This window comes from Mus pahari, chromosome 13 (assembly GCF_900095145.1).
Source record: "Mus pahari chromosome 13, PAHARI_EIJ_v1.1, whole genome shotgun sequence".
Taxonomy (NCBI): Eukaryota; Metazoa; Chordata; class Mammalia; order Rodentia; family Muridae; genus Mus; species Mus pahari.
In genome coordinates this window covers 29,394,491-29,420,848 of record NC_034602.1, presented here as the reverse complement: position 1 = coordinate 29,420,848, position 26,358 = coordinate 29,394,491, and the positions used below count along the sequence as shown (strand labels likewise).

At 50.6% G+C, this 26,358-nt stretch overlaps 1 protein-coding gene across 2 annotated transcripts in view; it reads right to left on the bottom strand.

Moving 5' to 3' along the window:
- Positions 1-646: 646 nt before the first annotated feature.
- The window catches only part of Afap1 (actin filament associated protein 1), a 106,325-nt gene continuing 80,613 nt past the window's right edge, over positions 647-26,358 (bottom strand). The window contains exons 11-18 of one of the 2 annotated variants that reach the window (XM_021210878.2): positions 25,543-25,688; positions 17,351-17,468; positions 14,527-14,793; positions 12,224-12,338; positions 7,600-7,764; positions 5,707-5,897; positions 4,199-4,363; positions 647-3,164 (exon numbers count right to left, since the gene is read on the bottom strand). In XM_021210878.2, the coding sequence (XP_021066537.1) occupies positions 3,138-3,164; positions 4,199-4,363; positions 5,707-5,897; positions 7,600-7,764; positions 12,224-12,338; positions 14,527-14,793; positions 17,351-17,468; positions 25,543-25,688 (1,194 nt within the window). In that variant the 3' untranslated portion in view covers positions 647-3,137. The remainder of the gene's footprint in view (positions 3,165-4,198; positions 4,364-5,706; positions 5,898-7,599; positions 7,765-12,223; positions 12,339-14,526; positions 14,794-17,350; positions 17,469-25,542; positions 25,689-26,358) is intronic. The other variant, XM_021210879.1, reaches the window with a different exon arrangement.

The window sequence follows — 26,358 nt, the reverse complement described above, 5'->3', positions numbered from 1 at the left end:
GTCAGTGACAGGGGAGGCTGTCCCTGGCCTTTGGGAGGAGAGGCCAGGGACACCCCTGCTGCTGCCTGCTGGTGAATTCTACCTGGGAACTGCAGTCCCCCACATAGCAGAAACCTTCCTCCATGGCCTCAGGGCCTGGGACAGTGATTCCCAAAGCAGATTTTCTAAAAGTCCCATCGGCGAGGACATGCCGACACAGACACAGCCAACGGCAAATTGGGGCAGTGGACAGATGAGGACGGGTGGGTGAGGCGGGACCAAGGCATGCACGGGGAAGGGACAGGACACTGACACATGAGGCAGGGAAGCAGCAGGCATTCTGGAAGATTCCATGTGAAGTGGGTCCATGCCATCCAGACTGGTCATTCTGGCACCTGGGATGACCTGTTTGACCCATGCTCACCCTTGCAAGAACACTGGTAAATGAGACTGTGTGACACTGAGGGTCCCAACCCCATGCCCAAGCCAGGGACCACAGCAAGTCCCCAGGCCAGCAGGATATTTGTAAGCAAATAGTTAGTTAGTAAACGGACATAAAAGTAGAGGGGTTTGCCTGGCGGTGGTGGCACACGCCTTTAATCCCAGCACTTGGGAGGCAGAGACAGGGGGATTTCTGAGTTTGAGGCCATCCTGGTCTACAGAGTGAGTTCCAGGACAGCCGGAACTACACAGAGAAACCCTGTCTTGANAAAAAAAAAAAAAAAGTAGAGGGGTTTATGAAAGCTGATGACATCTTGCCAAATTGTAACAAAAAGTAGATCCCCCAAGAAACATTGTGGCCTCAGACAAAGAGAGGCCCCAAGAGGGGGAGCAACTCCCATGGTCCCAAGGACCTGATTGCTCACAGAAAGGGTTCAGCCCTCTGCCTACCTGTCTCTTCACAAAGCAAACCTGTGCCATCAATGGCTGGGGTCATGCTAGTGGCTTTGGGAGGGTCATAGAATGAGAACACTGAGAATCCTGACAGGATCATGGGTGTCCAATATGTACATATATAAATTAAAACTCTATTTATTGAACATGTACAAATAAATAACTTATTTTTTCAACTAGCTTTCTGACCAAATCTAAGAATATTAATGGGAGCCCAGGACATTAGAGCCCTGTGTTGGGAGCCTGACCTTCCCCGGGACCTACTTTATATGGCGCTGAGGAACTTACAGGATCCACCACAGTTGAATGGATGACAAGGCTGGGTTTTCCAGCACAAATTAGGGACATCAGGAGCCTAGAGCCTGCTGTGTCTTCATCAGGACAAACTCATCTGAGGCTTACTCGCTGGACATGATACTTCACTGTGTCCCTCTATGCTGGCCAGGACTGGCTGTTAAATTGGACATTTTCTCCTTGTTTTGGTAACAATCAGAGCCTGGAACAGCTTTCCTGGCTATCAGAGCGGCCAAAAGCACTGCTCTGAGACCCCAGGCAGCGGAAGGCTACGGCACATTAGCGTCTCTTCCCTTTCAGAGCATGGAATGGTCACAGTTCCCTGTGATGACCCGGAATGGTCACAGTTCCCTGTGATGACCCAAGGGGCTCCATGAGCAGGCAGGCTGGCGTGTGTGGAGGCTGTATCCTTCATCCTGGTCCTTCTGCACAGTTTCCTGGCAGAGACTAACCCACACAGATGCTGGTGTGAGGAATCCTAACTGCCCTTTGGAGGAAGGCACTAGAGCAGAGCACCATTAGACAGCTGGCAAGTGTCTTACACTGGGCTAGTCTGGGACAGACCTTCAGCTAAGCAGCTTCCATGTACACTGTGATGTCCCTGTACCCTGGTGACCACCTTGCTGCTCTCTGGTGACTCCAAGGCAGCTGCTGCAGGACTCAAGCACAGAGCATCAATCGTGGCCATGAAGGCTGCCCAGAGAAGGCCCTAAAGGCACCACTACAGAGAGCCGGGGAGACTCCTCCTGTGTGTGCTAAGGACATTCTGGGCTGTGATGGGAAGGCTTGCCTCTGGCACAGCATCACCAGGCTCTCACCCGTGTATAACTGGTCCTGCACAAGTCTGCAGAGATGCCTAACTTCCAGGTCACTGCCTGCATCTCCCCATGGTGGAAAGGTTTGGGCTGTACCCGGGAAGCCCAAAATGCCAGTTTGACCTCAAGCCCCTAGGGTAGAGGCTAGCCCCATGAGCTGTAGACAGCACATTCTAAGTGGTTGAACTGTCCTACGAAGTGCACAGGGGCCAGCAGGAGAGTGGGAGGGGCCCACGCAATCCGAACCTCAGCATGGGAACGCACAGGTGATGCACGGCTTCAACTGTAAACTGGACCGTCTCTGTTCAAAGACGGTCCAGGTTAAACTCTAGGTTCTAGACCCCACTCTGTTAAATCCACAGGCAGATGGTGGCCAGCGTGCTTCCTGGGCTGAGGAGCTCCTGCCCAGCGACCCAGGAAGCTGGGATCCCAGGCCAGGAGAAAGGGGCACATGCTACCCAACGACTGAAAGCTCTGTGCTGACTCTCAAAGTACATCATAAACTGGGAGGAAACAGGGTCTCAGAAAGTCCCTAACATCTAAGCATAGCACATGATGAAAAAAAAAAAAAGTGGGGGTGGGGAGGCATTTTCTTTAAAAGCAAACATGAAAAAACTCTGGCAAAAAAGAATGGCAACGTCTCTATCCTGGTGACAAAAGATTTTTGTCCAAAACCAAAACGGACTCTTCACAGCCCTATTTCTCATGGCTTCACCTCCAGTGACAGGGGACAGGCGGGAGGGGGAGGGGTGTGCAGAGACATGGGAGCTCGCGCTGCTGCTGCAGAGCAGGACCCTCTGGCAAACAGGGTGAGGTATGCAGCTCTGACCGCACACGGGGAAGGCTCGGGCCACCCTGTCTCACAGGGGCACACCGTCCACGGGCTGCAGGCTGGGGCTGAGCTGAGGTTCCCCAGAACCGTCCCACCTGCTTGTCAACCCCTTTCGTTTCTGCTTCTTAACAAGTAAATTTGGACACCAAAGTTTTAAAGTAAACTTTCCTAAAGGGCACCGTCATACAGTAGAAAGCGTGCACGCAAGCCAGCGTCGGACTCGTCCAAACTTCTGCAGTTATGTTCAGGCCACTCTGGGAGGCACACGTGTCACACGGGAGGCTGGTGGCAGTACACAGTCTATGGGCGTGGCTGGGCTCCCTCTATGTCCCATTCTTCAGCTCCCACTCCTGGAGAAGAAAGATGTGTGAACGCAAGCAGTTTGATCCTGGCTACCATGGGTTGTTATGGCCCAAGAGCCTTTGAGAGCTACACAGTGTCGGGGCTCAGCCACAGAGAACAGAATGCAGTAGCCAGCCAGGGATAAACCCAATCAATCCAAATACCCAACAGGAGCAAATAGGTAAGTGTATCCCCTCCAGACATGGGACACTTGGCAGGCAGAACCGGGAAGGAAGAGCTGACTGCTGGAATATCATGAAGTAAGGGCTACATATCATCCGAGTCTATTTACACAGGAGCCCGAGGCAGTCAAGTTCACAGAGATACACAGTATCGTAGTATGACCTGGGTCAAGGGAAGAATGTGGTATTGGTATTTTGGTGTTTGATCTGGCAAAATGAAGTTTCAGAGGGGGGACGCACATGGGCATGCCCTATTAATAGGTCAGGTGAGTTTGGCTTCTTTTGCCACAAGAAAGTGGGTGAGATGGTGTCTGGATGGGTGAAGTGGACACCACCGCTGCTGGGGGTGGGGGTGGGGTAGGGCGGGGGTGGGGTAGTGGGCCCTGCACACTGCCCTCAGACACGGGGCGCTCAGCACCTATTCTCAGGCATCATGGAGGTGTCTGGGGAGGATGAGACGGGGACTTGGCCAGGCATTCTCCTCTGCAGAGACATGACTGCAGGAAGTGAAGGGACCCTGGGTTGAAGGCCAGGGTGCTGGGGACATCCCAGCCTAGGAAAAAATGTTTTTCTGGCTTTTTCTTTCCTCATTGGAGAATCACAGTAGGTAAATGCTAGAAAGGATATCGGGGTCACTCTGCCCAGTCTGTGTTGCCCAAAGAAGACAAGCCGAGGGGGTGGGGGAATCTTGCTTATTTCTGAGGTGACCTGGAGCTTTGGGGGGTCAGATTTGGTGATTATCTTTGAACCCCAGTCCCTGAGGGTGTTGGGGGACAATTGGAGGAGTACTTGCTCAGTACCTCTGGCAGGAGACTGAGTGCCAAGTGCAGTGGGGTACCTGGCCCTGCCAGGGGGCTCACCTTGGCCTTCTGCAGCACGTGGCCACGGCAAGGGGAGTTGCCTGAGGACGGCTGGCTCTTCTTCAGGACGGCTGCACTGTTCACAGGCAAAGGCCCCTCAGCGTCGCTTGTATCACAGCTGGAGATGGGAGAATTTTCCAGAGTCCGATGCCGAAACACAGGAGACTGTTAACGAGAGGAGAGCCCTGTGTGAGGGGCGTTCTCGGTCACTGGCATTTCCCAGGGAGAAATAGTTTAGTAAAGCTGAAATAGTTTTGGAAATGGGCAAAACTAGGAAGGACCAGCACAGGTCGTGCCTGATCCCGGGGCACTTTCAGAGGGATGGAAGACCAAGAGGCCAGATTCCAGCCCACACTCCTAACCTCACTTCCTCTCTCACCTGTCCATCAGTGTGGTGCTTCCTAAGTTTGCAAGTGTTTCCTGGAGCTGCCTGACACTGAGAGGGTCAGACTTGGTAGCAGAAGCTGACAGTAGCAGGCAGCAATAGCCTGGCATCCCAGGACAATGAGCGGCCCCAAGGGACACTGGGTCTGTGACCACTCCCACTATGCAGATGTTGAAAGCCCAAAACGGAAACAATTTATCACCTTGGCTGCATCCCCTCTGATTTGGCTTGCAGGCTCTTTCACATAGGATGGCAAATGGTCCTTTGAGAAAGCATGGCATGGCCCTGTTGTCATCACATGACTCAGAATGTCGGAAACACACTTGGGATGTGCAGGGTGTTGTTTCAGAGCAACACCAGCCCAGAACCCTTGTGAGGGCCCCTGACTGGAGTGCTCCCAGCTCAATGTTTTGGCAGCACAGACCTTCCCTTGGACATCTTCAGAGGCCATGTCGACTCTGGGTGGGTATTGTCACTAGTGTAATGACAGAATAAAGACCCATGTCTCTGGAGAGGGCGGGGCAGTATGTGTCTGCAGTAGCAGAAGGACCTGACTAACAAGCCACTCTGAGGACGTGGTCTGTCTACAATTATACGAAATGCTGTCACCAATGCAGGAGGCAACCCCAGTGCATTGAGAGGAGCCTCAGGAGATACAGGAGGCATGGGTGCCTGATCCTGAGCTCCTGCAGGCCATGGGACAGTTAGGGACAACAGCAAGTCTCAGTGGCTGAGTCAGGTGACAACGAGGAGCCATGACTAAAAGTGAGAGCTCAGACTTGACAGGTGACCCCCCTCGTGCCCGATTTGGGGCACAGACTGTTATGTTACAGTCTCTGCAGCTTCCAGGCACTGGCAGCACTGGCAGGGTGAGAGCAAGTTCCTGCCTGGCAAGTTGGTGTCAAGTTAGACCGGACGGAAAGGTAAGAGAGCTGGCCTTTGTCACCTGACCATGCAGAGGTCTCAGTACTGGACTTTAAATACTCTGGCGAACATAAGAGACATCAGTGCCTCCATACACTGAACACAGTGGGAACATTAGGCTAATACCATACACAGTGGTGAACATGCTGCCTGGGAGAGCATGGAGCACTTCTGTGTGCTGTGCCTTCAGGACACTCACCTGTGGACTGGATGTCCCTGACCTGGGCTCGATGGCCAGTCCTAGGGTGACGCCACCCGCCAAGGCCTTCTTCAGGCTCTCCTTGACCTCGGTCAGCTCTAGCTCCAGGCTGACGCGCTCCGCCTCCCTCTGCTTGCACTCTTCCTCCAGCCTCTTCAACTTGTCCTCCAGGGCTGCCTGGGTCTTCCTGCCTGAAATCACGGGGACACATGGTCACCTCAGAGGGGCCAACCTAGCCGAGTTCTGCTAGGTCTTCTCCCACAATGCTCCAGCCCAGCTGTTCCCTGCAGAGCCCAGACCCTTTCCTAATAACTGATTGCTGTATGAAATTAGGGCAGTAGTCAAACATAATCCTACACAGCCCAAGGGGCCCCGTGACACTCAAATAAGGAGAGGTCTCAAATTCTACAAGTTACTTGTGGACTATTATTGTGATGGCTTGAATATGCTTGGCCCAGGGAATGGCACTATTTGGGAATGTAGCTTTGTTAGAGGAAGTGTGTCCCTGTAGGGGTGGGCTTTTAAGGCCCTTGTCCTAGCAGCCTGGAATCCAGTCTTCTGTTTGCCTTTGGAACAAGATGTTGAACTCTCAGCTCTTCCTGCACCATGCCTGCCTGGGCACTGCTATGCTCCCACTTTGATGATAGAAGACTGAACCTGTAAGCCAGCCTCAATTAAATATTGTCTTTATAAGAGTTGCCTTGGTCATGGTGTCTGTTCCCAGCAGTAAAACTCTAAGACAATTATATATGCTGCTATGGTCACAAGACATTGCCCATATCTCTGTAGGCCTTGGCATATAGTTCTCCAAGGCTTGGCAGTAAACTTGTCTCTTTGAAATCTGTTGTGATGACCAACACGGGCAGGAAATGCACAGAGATGGACAGAAAAGAAAACTGAGTCAGGGGAGTGGGCAAACCATAGGACATGGGAAGCCTGGCCTCCCAGAGAGGCCTTTCTGCATCTCTGTCCTGTGACACGACACAGGCAGGTAGAAAAGCTGCTCCCTCCCTGTCATATATCTGGGTCTCCCCCCCTCCCAGGCAGCCAGTTACGGACACCTTGGCCAACCCACTCCCACAGATTATCCTAGTGGACCCATCTTCACCTCCCTTCTAGTTCTCTGTCCCCTAACTCACTTCCCTGAATTTAGACAGAGTTCAGTTCTGGTTAACTATGATGGGCAGATACACCAGCCTCAGCCCACACTGAAGCCTTCTGGAAGCCAATGATCCCTCTGGGCTCCCCCATCCACTGCACAGCCCCCCCTTCTCCTCAGCTAACAGAAGTGAAATACGAAAAGCCTTGCCCCATAGGGCCAGGAGCCGAGGGAGGTGTTAGCTTGCATCCTGGATCAGGAAGTCTGAGGAGCAAGGCCTAGCCTGCACCTGGGCATTTCCTGTCTCTAGGCACCGCTGCCCTGACAGCTGTCCTTGCTCACTGTCCCTCTTTTGTGATCACTACCGAAGTCCTTTCCTCTGGTTCTCAAACCCAGGTACAGCTTTGCTCTCCCCAGGCCCTTCTGAGAATAGGGAGCTGCTTGACCTTGGCAGAGCTCTGAGAAAACGTCTCAGCTCCCATGGCTGCTTCCTCCACAGAAGCCCCACTGAGTCACCCCAGGCAAGGAACAAAACCTGCCAGCCTTGGCTGCCGGCACCTGAGGCTGGAATTGTTGGAGTCTCACTGTGCAGCTGGCGTCAGGGCACAGTCCCTGCCTATGGTGGCATCACTGAGTCAACCCTGTACTGCCCTGGGCTCCCCCCACAAGGCCAACACCGCAGGAGGCAAGGCTAAAGAGGCAGCCTTGGCCCATAGAGCTGAGGGTGAGCTGAATGGAATCGAGAACTCTAGCGGGCACAGGCACGTGGGCCATCAGGGCCAAGTCCCCCATACCTGCATTCACTTCGATGGCGGCCCTCAGGTCCTTCCTCTCTTTCCGCAGCTGTGCCAGCCTGTTCCGCAGGGTCTCTTTCCTCTTCAGCAGCTCTTCCTCTTTGGACTGTAACCGCTTGGCGTCTGCTTCTACCCGATTCTTCCCATATTTGTACTGCTCAGCATCTGAGCAGGGAGCACAGGGTTAGCTCAGCCAGAGGAGTACAGGTGCCGAGGCCTGTGGTCCAGCAGCTCTTGGGGTACACAGAGCTGTCCCAGGCTAGTCCTAACAGCCTAGCAGGCTCGAAGCAGGAACTCTCGACTAGCCTCCACTCCTCTAATACTTTGATCTGCATGTTTACAAATAGAGGCAGAATACTGAGGAGTCCCTTCAGTGTTCCTCCCCATAGGACATCAGCTTTCAAATAATTAATTGTCAATAAGGCTCAGAGTGGCGAGTCTGGAAACTGGCAAGGCAGTGACCTGGACAGTTCTGTCAACCTGATACAATCTAGAACCATCTGGGAAGAATGTCTTAAGGAGGAATTACCTAGAACAGCTTGGTGTGTCGCCATGTCCTTGAGGGAGTGTCTTGATTATTACACCCTGCATTCTTACACCCTGACTGTGGGTGGCACATATCACCAGACCCTGGGATATGTGCCAGGGGAGAGAACTGGCTGAGTGCTGGACATCAGGGAGATAACCATAGATTTCTTCTCTTCACTCTTGACTGTGGGTGAGAAGCAACTGGCTGAGTTAAGCACCTGCCTTGACTTTCCCAGGTTTCCCAGGTAACCTGTAATTGTAACCTGTAACTGTAACCTGTATCTGTAACCTGTAACTGTAACCTGTAACTGTAGACTGTATCTGTAACGTGTAACTGTAACCTGTAACTGTAACGTGTAACTGTAACCTGTAACTGTAACCTGTAACCGTAGCCTGTATCTGTAACGTGTAACTGTAACCTGTATCTGTAACCTGTAACTGTAGCCTGTAACTGTAGCCTGTAACTGTAACCTGTAACTGTAACCTGTAACTGTAACCTGTAACTGTAGCCTGTAACTGTAACCTGTAACTGTAACCTGTAACTGTAACCTGTAACTGTAACCTGTAACTGTAACTGTCAGCCAAAGAAACACTGTCTTCCCTACATTGCTTTTGTTGGGGTGTTTGTTACAGGGAAAGAAATGAAGCTAGAATGGCAACCTGTTACTGTGGAAAACAACCTCTAGAGGGGCTGGAGGGCTGGCTCCATGGCTAAGAGCACTGGCTGCTCTCCTAGAGAACCAGAATCCACGTCCCAGCACCCACGACAGCTCACAATCATCTGTAACTCCAGTTCCAGGGCATCCGACACCCTCTTCTGACCTCCTTGGTCACTAGGCATACCCACGGTGCACAGATATACATGTAAGCAAAACACACAGAAAAAACCAAAGCCTCTAGGGTTCATGTAGCCCTCTCTCTAAGCAATGCCTCTCTTCACCCCAAGTCTGTTCTTAGCCTACCCTGGCCTGAGATCTTGGGGGAGGGGGCGCTTCTCCAGCAAACAAAATGACAGAAAGCAGCACACATTGCTTGGAGACCCACTATTTAGAGGACAGTCTTGGAACCTAGAACGGATCTCTTCCTCAGTTTCTCTTCCTGTGAAATGGGGATAAGAGCAGGCCGTTCACAGGCAGCTATAAAAATTCAGTTAATATTTATAAAGCACTTAAAGTAACTACACAAATGAGTCCTATACAAGTAGCTGTTAAAATTTAATGACCGAACAGTGAATTCGTAAATAAGTAAACGCATTGTGGGAAACCCACACATAGCAGTTCGCACAGTGTTGAACCTAGGCCCTACAGTCTCTTCAGCCTGGACTATAGTTTCAGGTTACATTGTTACTGTGGGGAAGTCAAAGCAGGAACTTAGAGCAGTCAGATAAGAATTTAGGAAAAACCTCCCTGGAAAAGATGGTGAAGGACAGGAGATACTCGTGTGACTGGCCAAGGCCCGCTGACCCCAAGGTTGCTTCTATCATCTTTATAGTCACTGTACACCCGCCAGCTCCGAGAGTAGCTGGACACTGCCTGCCCGTCTGTCACTGCCTATCTGCATGTCTCTCTGTTTCAGAGTAGAAGCCAGGGAGGGACAAGGATGGCTGTGTGTGTCTTTAAAATTGGATGCATGTTCCTAACACAGATAACTATGTGATGAGGTGCCCGGATTGGGGTGGACTTTTCTGGCAGCCCCCATGGCAGTCAGATGACTGACCTGTCAGTCTTGCTCACACAGCGCCTGTCCTGTGCTGGCTCTACCATCACTTCTTCAATAATGTGCCCTATTCATGGAGATGTGTGCTCTTCCCACATCCAGTCAGCATTCCCTCCCTCACCAAAAGCACCTCCACAGAATGACATTGCCTGATCCTCAGCCCAAGAGTAACCGCCCTGTCTCTTGAAACCAAGGTACTCCCAGAAAGTTCCATGCTAAACTGTGCAAACGCCACTGTCTTAACCAATATGTCCCCCCAACAAACCTACAGACGGCAGCTTATAAATTTCCCCGACATTTGGTCCCCATGCAATAAGCTCTATACAACTGTAATGCGATCGGCTGAACTCGGCAGAAGCGAGGGATGCAATTATTTTTCTCTTTTGTTTCCATTAGATGTCACCAAAGTTAATAAAACATTCCCTACAGACGGTCCCACCAGATACCGGGATAAATCATCCATAAAATAAAGCGAGCAGAGGGCCGTGAGAAACTCCAGGCTGACAGAGCCCGCGTGGGATTCAGATCTTGCTTAACAAGGCATTTTAAGCCGTCGCATCCTTCTGGCTCCTGCACCTCCCTGAATGAACAACACTAAGAACAAGAGTGTGAGCACACCCAAGACATCGGGGAATGAAATTACAGAGAGAGGGGGCCAAGGGAAGTCGGTGACAATGAGGAGACACAGCCTGGCAGGCTCCTGACATGCCTATTTGAAATGCAGGTTTGAAAGCACAGGAGTAGACAAACTCCTCTTAAGAATTCACAGGTTCCCTGGGGCCGAAGCAGCCAAATGCCACAGAAGTCCCAAGGCTCATCCATGCTTTGACCATGAAAAAAGACAGCCTTCCTGTGCCTTTGAGCACTCTGACCCTAAAACGGATGCCAGCCCTGTGTAGGTCAATTGTACTGGCTGGTTTTGTGTGTCAACTTGACACAGGCTGGAGTTATCACAGAGAAAGGAGTTTCAGTTGGGGGAAATGCCCCCATGAGGTCCAGCTGGGGGGCATTTTCTCAGTTAGTGATCAAGGGGGAAAGGCCCCTTGTGGGTGGTAGTCTTGGGTTCTATAAGAGAGCAAGCCAGGGGAAGCAAGCCAGTAAAGAACATCCCTCCATGGCTTCTGCATCAGCTCCTGCTCCCTGACCTGCTTGAGTTCCAGTCCCGATCAACAGCAATGTGGAAGATGTAAGCCAAATAAACCCTTTTCTCCCCAACTTGCTTCTTGGTCATGATGTTTGTCCAGGAACAGAAACCCTGACTATGACAAAGATTAAGGCCTTTTCTCGCCAAGTAGGAATGGAGGTCCCCGGGTGAAGACATACCCACACTATCACTGAAGCTGATCTATTAACTGCATGGCTGCAGACCGGAAGGCTCAAGTAGGAATCCCAGTAGTGATGGCATGTCAGGATTTGGCATGGACACTCGCTTGGCCCAGACTGATGGAGGAGCTCCAGGACCTGCAGAGCCCCATGCAGTCCTTATGCCTGCTTTTCCAAGCTGGCATGATCCCCTCACTGCATCCCCAGCAACAAGTGAGCACTCTGAATGAATAAGTCCCACGGGCTGGCTGGCTGAGTGGTAGATCACCCAATGTACCTAGGCAGGGCAAGCACAAACTCAAGACATCAGCACATCCAGATCAGTTCAGAGGGCGGCTGCTGAACTCTCAGGCAGGCTGGCGCTCTCTCTCTCTCTCTCTCTCTCTCTCTCTCTCTCTCTCTCTCTCTCTCTCTCTCTCTCTCTCTCTCTCTCTGCCTGCTCTGTACAGCTGGCTCTGCAGTCTGAAAGCCTGGCCGGCCCACGTCCTAGCTCAGTGGCTGGCCTGTGGTGAGACCTCTGGCTCTCCTGTACTACCTGGGGCTCATCCCTCACTTGCATAACATAATGGGGTGCACAGCATCTACACTTACTACACAACTGCTGGAGACCAGAAGGAGTGGAAGGCATTGGCTGTGCACTGTGATCTGCATAGAAGTAGCAAGGCCTCCTGTGCCCTTGAGCATCTGGGGGCTTTGGTTGAGGTACACAGCATCACCATCCCCACTGCATCGACCAAAGCAGTTGACTGCCTGCCTGTACATCTGACAGATGAAGGAGCTGTATTCAGAGTTTACATGATTTGTCAGCGGTGTTCTAGAGACACAAGTAGAGTCTCCTGGACCAGTGCCTCACTGTTGAATGCTATTCCAGGAAGCCAAGCAACGGTCACAGAGGCCGGGTTAGAGATCCTGGCAGGTAAAGAGGGGGAGGGGGAATGCACACTGTCCCACCTCCCAACACAGCCCCAAGGCTGGCATCTGCTGCAGGAATGGCTCAGTCCGCCTCAAGTCTGCAAACTGCACCAAAGCAGAGAGAGGAGCCAGAGGGGAAACTCACTTGATGCTGTCCGTTTCACACCACCTGCAGATTCCACCTTTTTTTGCTGACTGCTGGGAGCCTTCCCCTTTACAGGAACCCCATTAGATGACGCTGGAGGCTTTTTGCTCTTCAACTGTTGAAACACACAGAGAAAATGAAAAATAATTGAACAAAAGCGCCCTGTTGCCCAAAGTTATTTCTTTTTAGTCTCTGACTCTTAAGTACACCCTACTGGCATGGACCGAGGACAAAAGAAAACCAATTGGCCTTCCAGTCACTGTCCCTGGGCTTCCTCGTGGTCCCTTTGACAGCTAGGACACTTCCCAGCACTGAAAGCTGGGTACCCAAGGCTACCAGGAAGTCTGCAATGGGAGGGATGTTGTGTTTCTACTGGGGCCTTAAGTGCTGATAAGAAAGCAGCTCTGAGTGACCATGCACAGGCATGCAGCCGTACCCTCCGAGAACCTGTGAACCTCTATTTCTAGAGCTAAGTCACTTTTCCATAAGAGGACTTTTCCTAGGGGAAGGGCCTGGTTCTGCAGGGAGGTTCTTGTCCTTAACCGGATGATATAATAATGAGATTCATAACCTCCTTCCAGATCAGATGGTTCTGAGGAAGGATGTAAGAGACACATATACAGAAATAGCACAGGGCTGAAGAGATGGCTCAGTGGTTAAGAGAACTTAACCAGAGGTCCTGAGTTCAATTCCCAGCAACCACATGGTGGTTCACAGCCATCTGTAATGGAATCTGATGCCCTCTGCTGGTGTGTCTGAAGACAGCTACAGTGTACTCATATACATAAAATAAATAAATCTAAAAAAGAAATAGCATAAATATATACAACGTAAACCTTCACCAGCTATAAGCTTAAAAAAAATTCAACAGTCCCCTGCTCACCCAACCTCTGCAAGCCACAGCTCCATATCTGGCACGTGACACTGCATGCCAGGCATTGAGCTCAACGTAGAGGGAGCTTAACACCCAGGCCCTGTCACTCTCCCCCCTCTCAGTTCCCACTGCCTGCCTCTCATGTTGGGGGCCCAGTGTGGAGCTGCATAAAGATCTAGCTGCAATTCTGGCTTGTCATTTAGGAGACCCTGAGCTAGCCCTTCGAAACTTTCTGAACCTCTGCTTGCTCACTTAAAAATATAAAGACGCTGGCACCTCCCACAGGATTCTAAGTGACACTGCACATCCATGCACAAGATGGCTTCCAGGTGCTCTCGGAAAGTATGTGCTCTCACAGCCAACAGGCTCCCAAAAGAATGGCCACACAAGGATGTGACATGCAAAGGCACTAGAATTCGGCCCTATTTGAAACAGAGACTAGGGTAAGCGACAGTGAGAGCACCACCGTATGCATCACGTGATACCTGACCAGCAAGGGGGTAATCTCAATGCACAGATGGCAGGTTCACCAAAGACAACTGTGCCACCAGCGAATGTGGGTAGGACACAATGGCCAGACCTGGGTAGGGATCCTTGGGAAACTGGGAGAGGCCAATGGTGCTCAAGCAGTCACTCAGCCAGGGTCCACCCCTCTCATTAGGCATCAGACTCTCCCCGGGGGTGGCATCTACATAACTCAAGCCTTAGGTGTCTGTTCTGACAAAGCAATGTCTGGAGGTGTGGCTACGAGTCACTGCTACCTGGAGGCCTAGGACTTTACCTGGTGTCTGTTGTTTTCTCAAAAAATGCCCAAAGAGTATAGCAGACCGCAGAAAGCCTGGCCTCTTGCTCTCTGTTTTCAGAGTGTTCTTAAATGAGGTACCCAGGACTCCAGGAAGAGTATATAAATGAAGAGTATACATGGTTAAAAATTCATGGAGGCAGTTAATATCTCCTCAGAAATGTTGGTGCATGCCACAGAGTGGGCAAACAAGAGTTTGGGCCTCAGGCCTATGTACCACTCAGAATCAGACCCTTCCCGTCACACAGGTGCAGGGCACACGTCATCCTCTCCCTGCTGACACTCTGGCCGTCATCGTGGTGCAGGTCGTATTTACACACAGGAAGTAACCACTCCCTGGGGGCAGCCCTTGCTAACTTATACCCAAGGTAGAACATAGTAGAGAAACCTGGCATTACAGAATTTTCTGGAAGTGGCATGGCCTCTTTTTATAATCTCTGACATTCTCAAAATGTACTGGGGAAATCTGGGGACAATCTGGGAGCTGGTCACACACGGCCCTTGGTGGCTAACTGTGAACTAGGTTATGGCTGGAGACTGTGAGACACTTTGGTGTCTGTGAGGTGGTGAGCACATGGTCCCTGCAGGGCCACTGAGGTCGGGGGAGTTTGGGAACGTAGTCTGTACCTGGGAGTGCAGCCCGAGAGACGCCCTCCCCACAGAAGAGGTGTTAGTGACAGATGGGGAGCAGGGTGGGCTGCAGGAGGCGGGGGATTTGTAGTGGTTAGAGGACAGCCTGTCAGTGGGTGGCCGAGACGCCCTCCGGTCAGCAGGAGAGGAGCGAGCAAAGATTGTCGGCGATGGCAAGTTATCGTAGAGGCCCGCGTTATCATAAAGCACCTCTTCCACTGGGCCTCTGCTCCCACAGCCAGGAAAGCCGCCATCCATGTCCCACTGCAACACACACAGCCTGTTTGTTAGTGGCCAGCCGAGAACAGAGATGAGCACAGCGAGATGTTAGCAGCACCCCCCAACACGCCTCATGACGTCATGCGCAGGCGCAGACACAGGCGCACGCGCCTCCCACAGCTGTGGGCTGCTTCCTAAGAGCCCCTTTGCCTTTGGAGGCATAGGAAGTTTTCTCTGTGCTTAAATTGTTCCCAGAGTCATTGGATCATGACATTTTCGTTTTGTTTTTTCAAAAGGAAAAGTGCTGAGCTGTCATTACCAGCTCTAGAGACCTGGGGTTTGAAAGTTCCCTAGGACATAGGAAGTGACGTCAGAGCAGAGCCTGGAGCTCCGTGCCACACAGGGAAGTGTTTGAGATCATGGTCATGAGCCATGGTGCTCTGCACACACTGGCTGATTTATCACAGAGTCCGTTTGGCATTCAGGGGAAACTGAGGCAGCAGCAGCCAAAGTCAACCTCAGAGAGCCTTGGGCTCTGATAAAGGGACAGGACCAGAATAAAGAGTACCCTGGGCTGGTCCATGCTACCCTGGAGGCCAGCAAAGTCACCACCAAGGTCAACGCCATCTAAGTCCCTCACTTGAGCATCTGAAGAGAATGTCACAGCCCAAAGAGTCTGCTGAGGGCAGAAGCCAAGGCATCCCAGGATGCAGGGTGCCCCAGCCTCACATGGGACAGTGGCATTGTGCTAGCTGATGACCTGAACAAAGAGATAACATCTCAAAGCCACATCACAGGACCCAGGGATTCCAGAGCACAGCCATGAAAGAATAGAGAAACCCCACATAGCCAGTGCCAGGTCCCTTTAGGCTTCAAAGGTCTTTGTAAATTGCCCTGCGATATAAAAAGAAATATTAATTCATAGATTCTGCCCATCTCAGCCTGTTCTTTATGCTCGCCTTGTGGCGCTCCCTCCTGCCAGACTATAATTACAGCTCTTTGTTATAAAAATAGGAAAGGCCTAAAACTCCCAGGGTGGGGGTGTCTCCTCTGCAGCCACTTCAGTGTCTATTTTTGTGATGCTGGGGACAAATGAGCAGCCTAAAGCAACGTAGAGACGCCAGAACAGGGTGCCTCACGGTGACAGTCACACAGGTCCACAATGATCTGTACTTGACTCTTGTTTTCCTCAAATAGCAAGGATGGAGTCACGTGGAACACTTAGTAAACAGTGACAGAAATCTCACAGAAGTTTCTAGAACATGTGTGCAGAGCCCTTTCTTTAAAAAAAAAAAAAAAAAAAAGAAAGGAAAGGAAAAAGAAGGGGGATGCAGAATGAATTCAATTTTGGACACACTGAACGTTAGGTCATAAAGCTTAGACTTTATGGAACCTGCAAATGAAGCTCCAAAGTGTAGTCACGTGGAAGCAGAGGCCTGCACACAGGAAAGAGGCTGAGGAAGCCTGAGCAGGGAAGTCCTGAGGACATCAAAGGGCAGGACACAGGCATTCTGTCTCAGCTCCTAAGGCCCAGAGCACACATGGAAGGAGGAGTGTCAAACTGTTTATTTCCATGAAATGAACATGAAAGCATGGGTGAGTCTGGGGAGAAGCACTGAGTGAGCCTGAGCCAGCATGGTGTCTGGACTCTCCATGTGACAGGGACAAGTGGGCATGGGGTCCCTGCAGCATTGTTCATCTCATACTTGTGTGTGTGTGTGTGTGTGTGTACATGTGTGCACGTGTGTGCATGTGTGCATGTGTGTGCATGTGTGTGTGTCCATGTGTGTGTGTGTGTGTGTGGTACATGGATATGTGGAGGCATTGTCTGAGGCCACAGACTGGGAGGGGAAGCTCACCCTTGAGGGGAGCCTACATGTTGGGGTACACAAACAGAACTGGCACAGTGCTGCTGATATCTGCACAGTACGGGGAGGCCATGCCCCACCTTGAAAATGATGCAATAGCCAGAATGGTGTTGGTGGGGCTGGGGCTAGGGACCAGGATGACAACACAAAGGCTGGCTGAGAGCCCTGCTCACAGCCCTCACCAGGCACAGCCCCTCCCTAAGATCTGTCCGCAGGACCAGTAAGGACGAAGTCTAAAACCTCCCCTATGCACCCCTAAGAAGCACACTGGCTCCTCTCAGCACAAGGCTCCCCACGCACGCTGCCCCACGCCTGCTCCCTGCACAGGCAGAGCCAGGAGCCAAGCGAGCATGCAGCAAGGCAGCCACTGTGTGGCACTGCTTCCAGGTGATGGCAACTGCAGCTGTGTTGGGCGAAACTAATCAGGGTCACTCACACTGCACTGTGTCTGATACCCACGCTGTAAACTGAAATATTCTTCCCGCTCCATCTATTATTCTAATTTAATCCACTGTCCTCTAGCCAGCCTCTTTTGTCCTGAGATGTAACTATTGATGATAGATGAGCTGTCTACTAGGGATCATATGACCTGATGCTCATGTCAGAGACCAAGGTTTGGGGGGAAGTGGTTTAATTCTCTATCTCATTGGATGGAAAGTAGACACCCCAGGACAGACTCAACCAGCAATCTGTCACCAACCAAAACTGACCATTGGCTCTTGAAGGACACTCACCGAGCCGTTGACACAGGGTACGTCATCATAGTGTAGTGCTGTCCCACTGGGATGGGCGTAGCCATTGGAGAGACTCCCCAGGTATGGGCTAGTGGACACTGCACGCCTGTTCATAAAGCTGAGAGAGAGAAACACGACATGTCAGTTATCCAGCAGGGCCTCTCTGTACAAGGATGTAACCAAAGGCTACGTCAGGCTCAGGGGCAGAACACTTAGACAGCGGCATCTTAAAGGGACTGGGGCCAATCCTCACCCACAGCAAAGACAGCCCCCAGGACTGACTAAGGATACCATACATGGGGACACACAGCAGTACCTACAAGTGGAGGGGACCAGACAGCCACCTTTATTTTCATCATAGCGGGGAATGCTCAACACAGGGAGAACACAGTAGTTCCCTCTGACAGGCTGGGCATATCACACCAGTGAGACAGGTTTGTTCGGTCTGCAGTCTGACCATTCCCAAAGGCAGGGGACAACATGGTCTACACCACTACCTGGCCACCTCTGGGATGTTTGCGGCTGTTCAGCAAGCACTCGTGGTCTCTGGCAGCCACACAGCATGCCTTCGGCTGGTCCTGGATCTGCTGAGAACACTGTGAGTCCCCAGGCTAAGGCTTCAGAAACCCGTGCTGCTGGGGTACGTGAGATACACGATTGGGTTCCTGTTCTTGGCCAGAGCCCCTACATCCTTGGAATTCCCTAATGGTAACAAGCCACCTCTGCCCATCATAATGAGTGGCTCACCATCCCCGGTAAGCCAGAAGGATTTGGGGATAGAGGTGCCGGTGGCTGAGGAAACAACCATATGATCACAGTCTGGGACTTTCCACTATGAGATGACAGGGCGAAAGAGCTTCTGAAATGAGGACACCAGGAAGGAGATTCGCCCAGGGAAGGCACTATACACAGAAGGGTGCACCCAGGAAAGCCTCTGTTCCTCGAGAAGGCGTGTGCCCAAGGAAGGTGCTAGATCTAGGGAGAGGGCGCCGTACCCAAGGAAGAAGAGGAAGCCCTGGTCTCCCATAGCTCATGTGCTGCCTCTCCTACCCAAGAGCTCCACACTGGTGGATTCCTAACACACCAGTGACCTAGCAAGTGAACCTCTTCCCGAGGTCTAAGGAGGTCGGTGGGGTTGTGAGAACCTCAGGTTGACATCTGCGCTGTAACGAGCAGATGGGTGACAGGCTGCGTTTGTGAATGACATCTGAAGGGGACAGAGCTTTTGATCTTCAGGACGGTGTCAGAATAGCGGCTCCCTGCCGAAGTCCACAGAGAACGAGGGTGTCACCTGGTGTGAGACGACCCATACCTGGTGGCTGCAAGGGCAGAACGAGAGTCTGCACCTTGGAAAGGGGCCTCTTGCCTCTCCTCCCCGCCCTGGCTTCTCAGAGACCCAGAGCACACCAGCCTGATGCATATCTCTACCTGGAGGCTTCCAACGTCACTAAAACAATGAAGCAAACCACTGTCCAGGACAGGCCGCAGAAAACAGACTCCAGCTCTGCCCCTGGCTCCTCCAGCTTCCTCCTTCCCTGCCTGCATGGCATCAGGAATGCCCCTTCTACCTCTTCACTCTGCCCACTCAGAGCATGGCTCCTCCCAACAGTGTGCCCGGGGGAGGCGGGGTGAGGGTGTCCTTCCTTGCCATCAAGAATCCCCTTCCCTCCGCAATGCTGACTTCCAGTTGTGTCCCGACCTAGCCTATTCTGTCCCTGCTCCTTGTCTGTCTCTCCTCACTAGAACACAAGCTCCTGGGTGTACTGTCACCACAACTTCTAGAGCATAACGAGGAGAGATGATCTGGCCTCTCAGGAAGCTGGGCTTGTTTCAGGACAACTGTAAAAACCCAGAAAGAAATACACAAGATAGCATTTGCTCCTCACTAGGGAAACTAAAATCACAGAAACTTAATCAAGTGCATTTCCCCTAAAATCATTTCTCTGGGGAAAGTAGCTTGGGGCAACACAGCCACCGGTGTGGCTCTGCACACCCTAATGGCCACACTCTCTCACAGTGCACTGCTGCCCCCTGCTGGAAGAAGCCAGAAAGCACGGCTCCCCCTGCCCTTGCAGATGCAGCATCTTACACTTCCTAGCTTATGAACGTTGATATAATTATTCTATGCTTAGTCTGCAGCAAATCAAGTGTAGGGAAGTTAAATGGACAAGAAGGAGGGAATTCAAGAAGAAGAGAGTCACTAGCCACTTAGGAGTTCATGCGTGTTTCACATGCACATTCAAGGCATCGGCTGAGTGTCTCAGTTGAGGACTGTCTGGGAACGGTTGTAAATGAGAGTTGATAAATGGAAGAATGGCAGGATACCAAGTGTGCCTTCACCTGCCGGCACTGAGCACGGCCACTGCTAAACACTCAGTGCGGCATGTGTGTGCACACGACTCTTTCTCTTCCTCATCACTGAACCACATACTTGCACATACTTGCACATACTTGCACATACTTGCACATACTTGCACATACTTGCACATACTTGCACATACTTGCATTGCTGCGTCAGGTTCTGGCAACCTGCCCAGTACTCACACTTACGCACAGATATCAGGAAGATCAAAGACAGTCAGCAGAGCCTGGGTCTCTAACTGGGCACATTTCCGATTCCATCAATGGAGAAGTTCGGAGGATTCAAGAATCATGACACACACATCCTTGTTGCCAGAGGCCTTCTCCGCTGGCCAGAATATTCCAACATTTAAGGGCAGGGCACAGGGCAGCAAAGGGCAACGCACATGGAGCCAAGAATAAGCAGGGGCTTCCCACTCCCCTCAGGCACTTTTTCCAAAGTGACTTTCAGCCAAGTGCGTAAGTACAAATGAGTCCGACTCTAAAACATAAGGCCGTCCCAGGGAATGCTGTATGCAAATGCAGGGGCCTGCAGGGACCGGCAGATGGTGGCTGGAAGGTGACTCTCCCCACCCTGTCCCTCTCCAGTCAGTCAGGGTCATATTACCACCACCACGCTCTGCTGGGCCGACAATGGGCAACACTTGGGAGAGCTTCAGGGGAGGCTGTCCTTCTGTCACATGACCCGCGGCCTTTGGTCAGCCCCAGTCCTGGTGTCCAGCACCATTTACACCCCTGCATGCCCATCTCCCAGGACAATCCCACAAGTTGTTTTTTTCCCTCTATTTCCTGTTCCTTTTCAAAACCTTACAGTCTTCTTCCCTTCAGTCAGACACAATTGCTGATAATTCTCATAATTATTTGGCAAAGACTCACTACACAGACGCCAAGTTATAAAAAGGGAAAAATGAACTAAATCCCGGGCTATCTGTTGCTGGCAAGCCACCATATTTTGAAAGCCGTTCCCTTGTTCGGTCTCCTCTCTGTTAAGTTTTATGGGAATGTTTGGCTAGAAAACTAAAACATGAAAATTAGCTTTATTGCTAGCTGACATCCCTAAAAAGATTTTAATGAGGTAAAAAAAAAATTCCTAGGCTAAGTTTATGGCATGTGCCTTTTTAATGAAGAGTGTTCATTTTGATACAGTGACTTACATTCCTTTCTCCAAGATGTGACCACCCTACATTTGGTTTAAATTAAAATTCTGGTCAGTTATAAAGGAAAAACTGAGCTGTGTGTGGAGGCAAATGCTTTTTCACTCAGGGCTTCTCCTGAATGTGGTAATGTTGGCTAGTTAGAGTTAACATTGTGTGAGTTTTGTTTTGAGGATTTTAGTAATTTCCACATAAGTACAGCTAACAACTGTTAATCTATCAGGCTATGGAGATTTCACAGGCTGGAGTTCCCCACTCGAGTGCCTGCCTTGACTTCCATGGTGGAGTGTGAGGTGAGACTCCAGGCTGAAACCCCTTCCTTCTCAAGCCGCACTTGGACATGTTTTATCATAGAAACCCTAAGATATTTCTACATCCCATTTTTAAAAAACTGGCTTATTTGTGTTCCTGGCATTCAGATTTCTTTTAGATCTATGCATACTCTAGTATGCCTTTTGTCAAATGTTTAATTGATAAAGTTTTTCCCCCTTATTCTGTAGGCTGCTACTTTGATGGAGTGATAGAGTCCTTTGCCATACAGAATTTTTCTCATTTAAAATATCTACAGGAGTTAAGTAGCTTTCAAGGGACTGGGGGTGGGGGGAGGAGCTACCCCCAAAGTGCGGGGACAGGATATAGAGCTATAAAGAAATAGGAAAAAAGAATTAGACAGGGAGGGGGAAGGGAGGGTGGGGGAAAGGAGGGAATATGGGAGAGATAATTAGCACTGAAGCCTCTTGAAAAGCCACGTGGAAGCCGGACTGGTGGCGCACGCCTTTAATCCCAGCACTCAGGAGGCAGAGGCAGGCGGATTTCTGAGTTCGAGGCCAGCCTGGTCTACAAAGTGAGTTCCAGGACAGTCAAGGCTACACACAAAAACCCTGTCTCGAAAAACAAACAAAACAAACAAACAAAAAAGCCATGTGGAAACCTACCAACATAGAAGCCCCCTGAAATATAAAAGGAATTTAAATGGAGACACCATAGAGAGAATGCAGCAACTAGACATTTTATGCCACCAAGTAAAACCCCCATTTGCAGGAATGGGTCACATCTTAATGAGTCATTGACCACTGGGGTCCCATAGCCACCCCATTGTTACAGGCTATTGCCAATGTTATCGGTTCCCTCCACAAGCCAACGGTAAGATGTTATTGCTGAAGTTACCACTTACTCAGCCCATCAAAGCCAGAGAAACAGAGCTGGTGCCCAACAAGAAGCTTTACTGCCTCTGACTGGTGTCCGTAGTGCTGGGAGGTACTACACACTACAGGAGGAGAAAAATTAGCCATTAATATAACCCCGCTACAAACCCTATGGCCCACAATAGCAATTATGCTATATATTATAATACATGATTATATATTATGCAAGACATACCAGTGCAATAGTGGCACAAATGTTATGGTGAAGCCAGCCATTCTTTGCCTGCCACTAAGGCACACTCCATGAGATGGGACTCATACCTGACACTGCTAACGTGGCTAAAAACCTGAGACTAAATAGGTAGTAGGGGAGGCCCATTACTATCATTCTGACAAAGAAACATAGCAACAAAATGATTCCTAATGACATACTGCTATTCTCAAAGACCAGAGTATTGCTCAACCCTCGTTAGAGAGGCCGCTTCTTACAGTAGATGATAAGGAGCACAGATCTACAACTGGACCATATGTAAGGAACAAGAAACTTTGGAGACTCAGTCCTAGCCCCTCCCCTCAAGGTTCAGGGATCTATGAGGAAAAGGAGGCAGAAAGATTACAGGAGCCAGAAGTGGTGGGTTACTCCAAGGAAAGAGTGTATTCCAGACACAACAGGATGGATACACATATGAACTCGAAGAGACAGGGGCAGCACGCACAAGATCTGCACGTGTTGCAAATGACAAGATCCCAGCACTGAGAGGGGGAAAATAGACACAAAGTCCCACCACAAACCAAGAAGCTATTTGTGCCAGGCATGGTGGTGCATGCCTCTGATTTCAACACTCAGGAGAGAGAGGCAGCTGGATCTCTGTGAGTTTGAGACCAACCTGGTTTACATAGTGAGTTCTAGGGCAGCCAAAAGATATACAGACTCTGTTTCAATCTCCATCTTCCCAAAAGAAGCTATTTGCAACTAATACCTGTTAGAAAGGGAAAAGCCCACTTTCTCCAGTGGAGAGTCAGCGGGCATTGCCAGCCACGGTCTGGGCCTCGCCCTGGGCCACGAGTGGTTGCCAACACAAAAGGACCCTAGGCTTTTTCATGTGTGCTTTTGTCGTTGTTATTGTTATGGTTTTGTGTTTTTTTGTCTTTTGGGGGTTTGTTTTCTTAATTAAAAAAATTATGTTGAGGTGGGGGAAGATCTGGGAAGAGTTGGGGGAGAGGAAAGAATACAACAAAAATATATTTCATGAGCTGGGCGTGGTGGCACACGCCTGTAATCCCAGCACTCAGGAGGCAGAGGCAGGAAGAGTTCTGAGTTTGAGGCCAGCCTGGTCAACAAAGTGAGTTCCAGGACAGCCAGGGATACACAGAGAAACCCTGTCACACACAAAAAAAACCAAAAACAAACAAATAAATATATAGATAGATAGAGCATAAAAATATTTTTTTTGTTAGTTTTTTTTTTTTTTTTTAAAGGGAGTCAGGTACAGGGAGTGACCTAAGTGTCTGGGTGCATGCTGGCATGTCACAGCTGGCCCAGGATGCACTGCTCAGACTTCCTAGTATCAGGGACTCGTGTCAGGCCCCAGCTCTTCCATGAAGAGTCCCTGCCCACTGCCTACTGAACTTAAAGAAAATGTGAGAAATATACTCATTTAAAAACAATAATCACGGGTCTACCATATTTTATCACAGTTAATACATACTTGTGTGTGTACATGTATATATATATGTGTGTGTGTGTGAATGTATATACACATTCACGTGTGTGTGTGTGTGTGTGTGTGTGTGTGTGTGTGTGTGTGTGTGCGCGCGCACGCGCGCCTGTATTTGAGAAGCCTTCCCAACATAAATAAAAAAGGTGTCACTGATTTTCTGGTCGTAAACATCTCTCTTAGATTGGTAACTGAGTTCCTATTTCTGCTTCTGTACCCAGTGGTCATACTGTGCTACTTGGGTGACATATGTGGGGAAAGGCAGTCTACAGGGATGTGAAGCTGAGAGGGAGGGGCACATACCTACAGCCTCCCAGGTGGCTGCAGACAGTCTTAATGAGTGGCAGTCTCTTAGTTAGACTCTCTGACGTGGAGGTCACAGGCTGACACTGCCCTGGGGACAGGCCTCCACCTGTCACCATCACCACTGTGTACATCAGTGGCTCCACTGTGTGATTCTCCACTGTGCACACCAGTAGCCCCACTGTGTGAGTCTGCCACTCTGTCATCAGTAGGGCACCATTGAGTGTGCAGTGCTGGTACAAATGTGGAATCCACCTTCTGTACCCTCCCTTCACTGGCTCAGAATTTGCTAACTGCTAGGGGCAGTGGACCCATTCAAAGGTAATGTGTGTCTGGAAGGCCCAAAATCTATCAGTCACCCTATTTCCTTGAGACATGGTCTCATGTATTCCACGATAGTCTTGGACTCACTATATAGCCAAAGACGAACTTGAACTTACAGCTCTTCCTGCCTCCACTTCCCATTTGCTCAAATGAGAGATGTGCACCAGTTTATGTGGTGCTGGGGATTGAACTCCGGGCCTTGGGCATGCTTAGGCAACTACCATACCAACTAAACTACATCCCTAGCCTATTGGTTTTCTTTCAAAGTAAAAGCTAGGCAGTTGGGAATGGCCGCCAGGTGCGCTGGAACTCCTCCTTGAGCCTGACATGTGGCTCTGCACCCCTGGGTCATGTGGGGCTCATTGTGGCACACTGTGGCCACGGGAGTTCTCTAGCCCAAGGCCACCCCAGATATAGTCAACATGCCCTACTTCCATTGTGTGTAAAGGGGCCCTCTGGGGACACAGGGCTGTGCAGAGGCCTGGACAGCAGTCTGTCAAAGGAGTGAGAAAGGAGACCTCATCTCAGGGGACCACGGAAAGCACTTTCACCTTAGAGAACAGCTGGCGATGCGGAATGCCCCACCTTAGAGAACAGCTGGCGATGCGGAATGCCCACATGGGATCTGCTGCTACAAACCCCTCATGGTCACTGTGCTCTGGAAGCATCCTGCCTCAAAAATATGCTTTTGCCCAAAGTTGAATTATTTGTCACAACTTAAATTTAGAAAGTGCTGCCCTGACAGCTTTTGTGATCTTGGGCCTTGGTTCAGCAACATACAGAATCTTCTCTGCTTTCTAGAAGGACCCCTGTCACTAGTGGGTGGGAGACAACAGCTGCCCACAGGACAAAGTCGGGACAACTGCTCATTGGTGTAACTAAAACTGCCACGGTCCCTTATAGTCCCTGGTGTAACTAAAACTGCCACGGTCCCTTATAGTCCCTGGCTGCAAGGGCAGAGCTAAGCAGATGTCGCAGGGGTCATGGGGTCCATGAAGCCAGTACTACCATCTTCAGACAAGTTAGCCAAGGCCACTCTAGCAGAAATCCCAGAGGGCTGAAATGAGCAACATCACTTGGTCCCTGGTGTGGTTCTGGTCTGCGTGGTCACTGAGCACCTACTGCCAAACAGCAGAAGAGGAATGTGACTGAGTTCAGGCCTGCCGCAGGCCACGCGTGAGTCTTACCAGAATGTCTGTTTCGCCGTCTGGATGACATTTGCTGACATCTCCACATCTATGTAGTCGTAGTGCAGCGCTCCCGGGTCCGTGGAGGATCCCGTCTCAGCCAGCAAGATGCCAATCCACCTGCCCATGTCTTCAGACGATGATGCCTGCCACGGGGAAGAGAGACGGAGATGCGTGACCGGAAGGGAAAGAGAACACGGCGGCCCGAGTGTGGATGAGAAAGGCGCCAGACTCATGGTCTGAGTGAGAGGATTCACTTCGTGTTCACACAAGGCTGGAGAGCCGGAGGGTACAGAAGAGTTATGGAGAGGGACTTCAAATCTGAGCCACCAAGATGCCTCCCCATCACCTGGGAGAGAGCGGCAGAAGAGAGATTCACATCTGAGCCACAGCAAGTTACTAACTGTGCTGGCGGCCTGGCCTGAGACCATGCGGGCGGGCGGGCGGGCAGGCAGGAGCTCTACCCCCGGATGCCCAGAGGTCCTAACCCCGCCTGTGCTGCAGCGGGTGTGGTGTGTGACAGCAAGCTTGCTTCTCTTATCTGGATACTATTGAAGGCGGCTAATCTCCAAGTCCACTGCATCTTTGCAGGTGTGACACTTTTCTGTGGTTTCGACTAGCTCTGTGTACACTGTTCTTAAGACATCTGTAGGTGCCAGACCTTGTAGCCTCTATAATGTTTTTTTTTTCCAGACTACCTTTAAAATTATCCTTATTAAATTTTTTTTTATTATTTTCTTTATTTACATTTCAAATGCTATCCCGAAAGTTTCCCATACCCCTCCCCCCACCTCTGTTCCCCTACCCACCCACTCC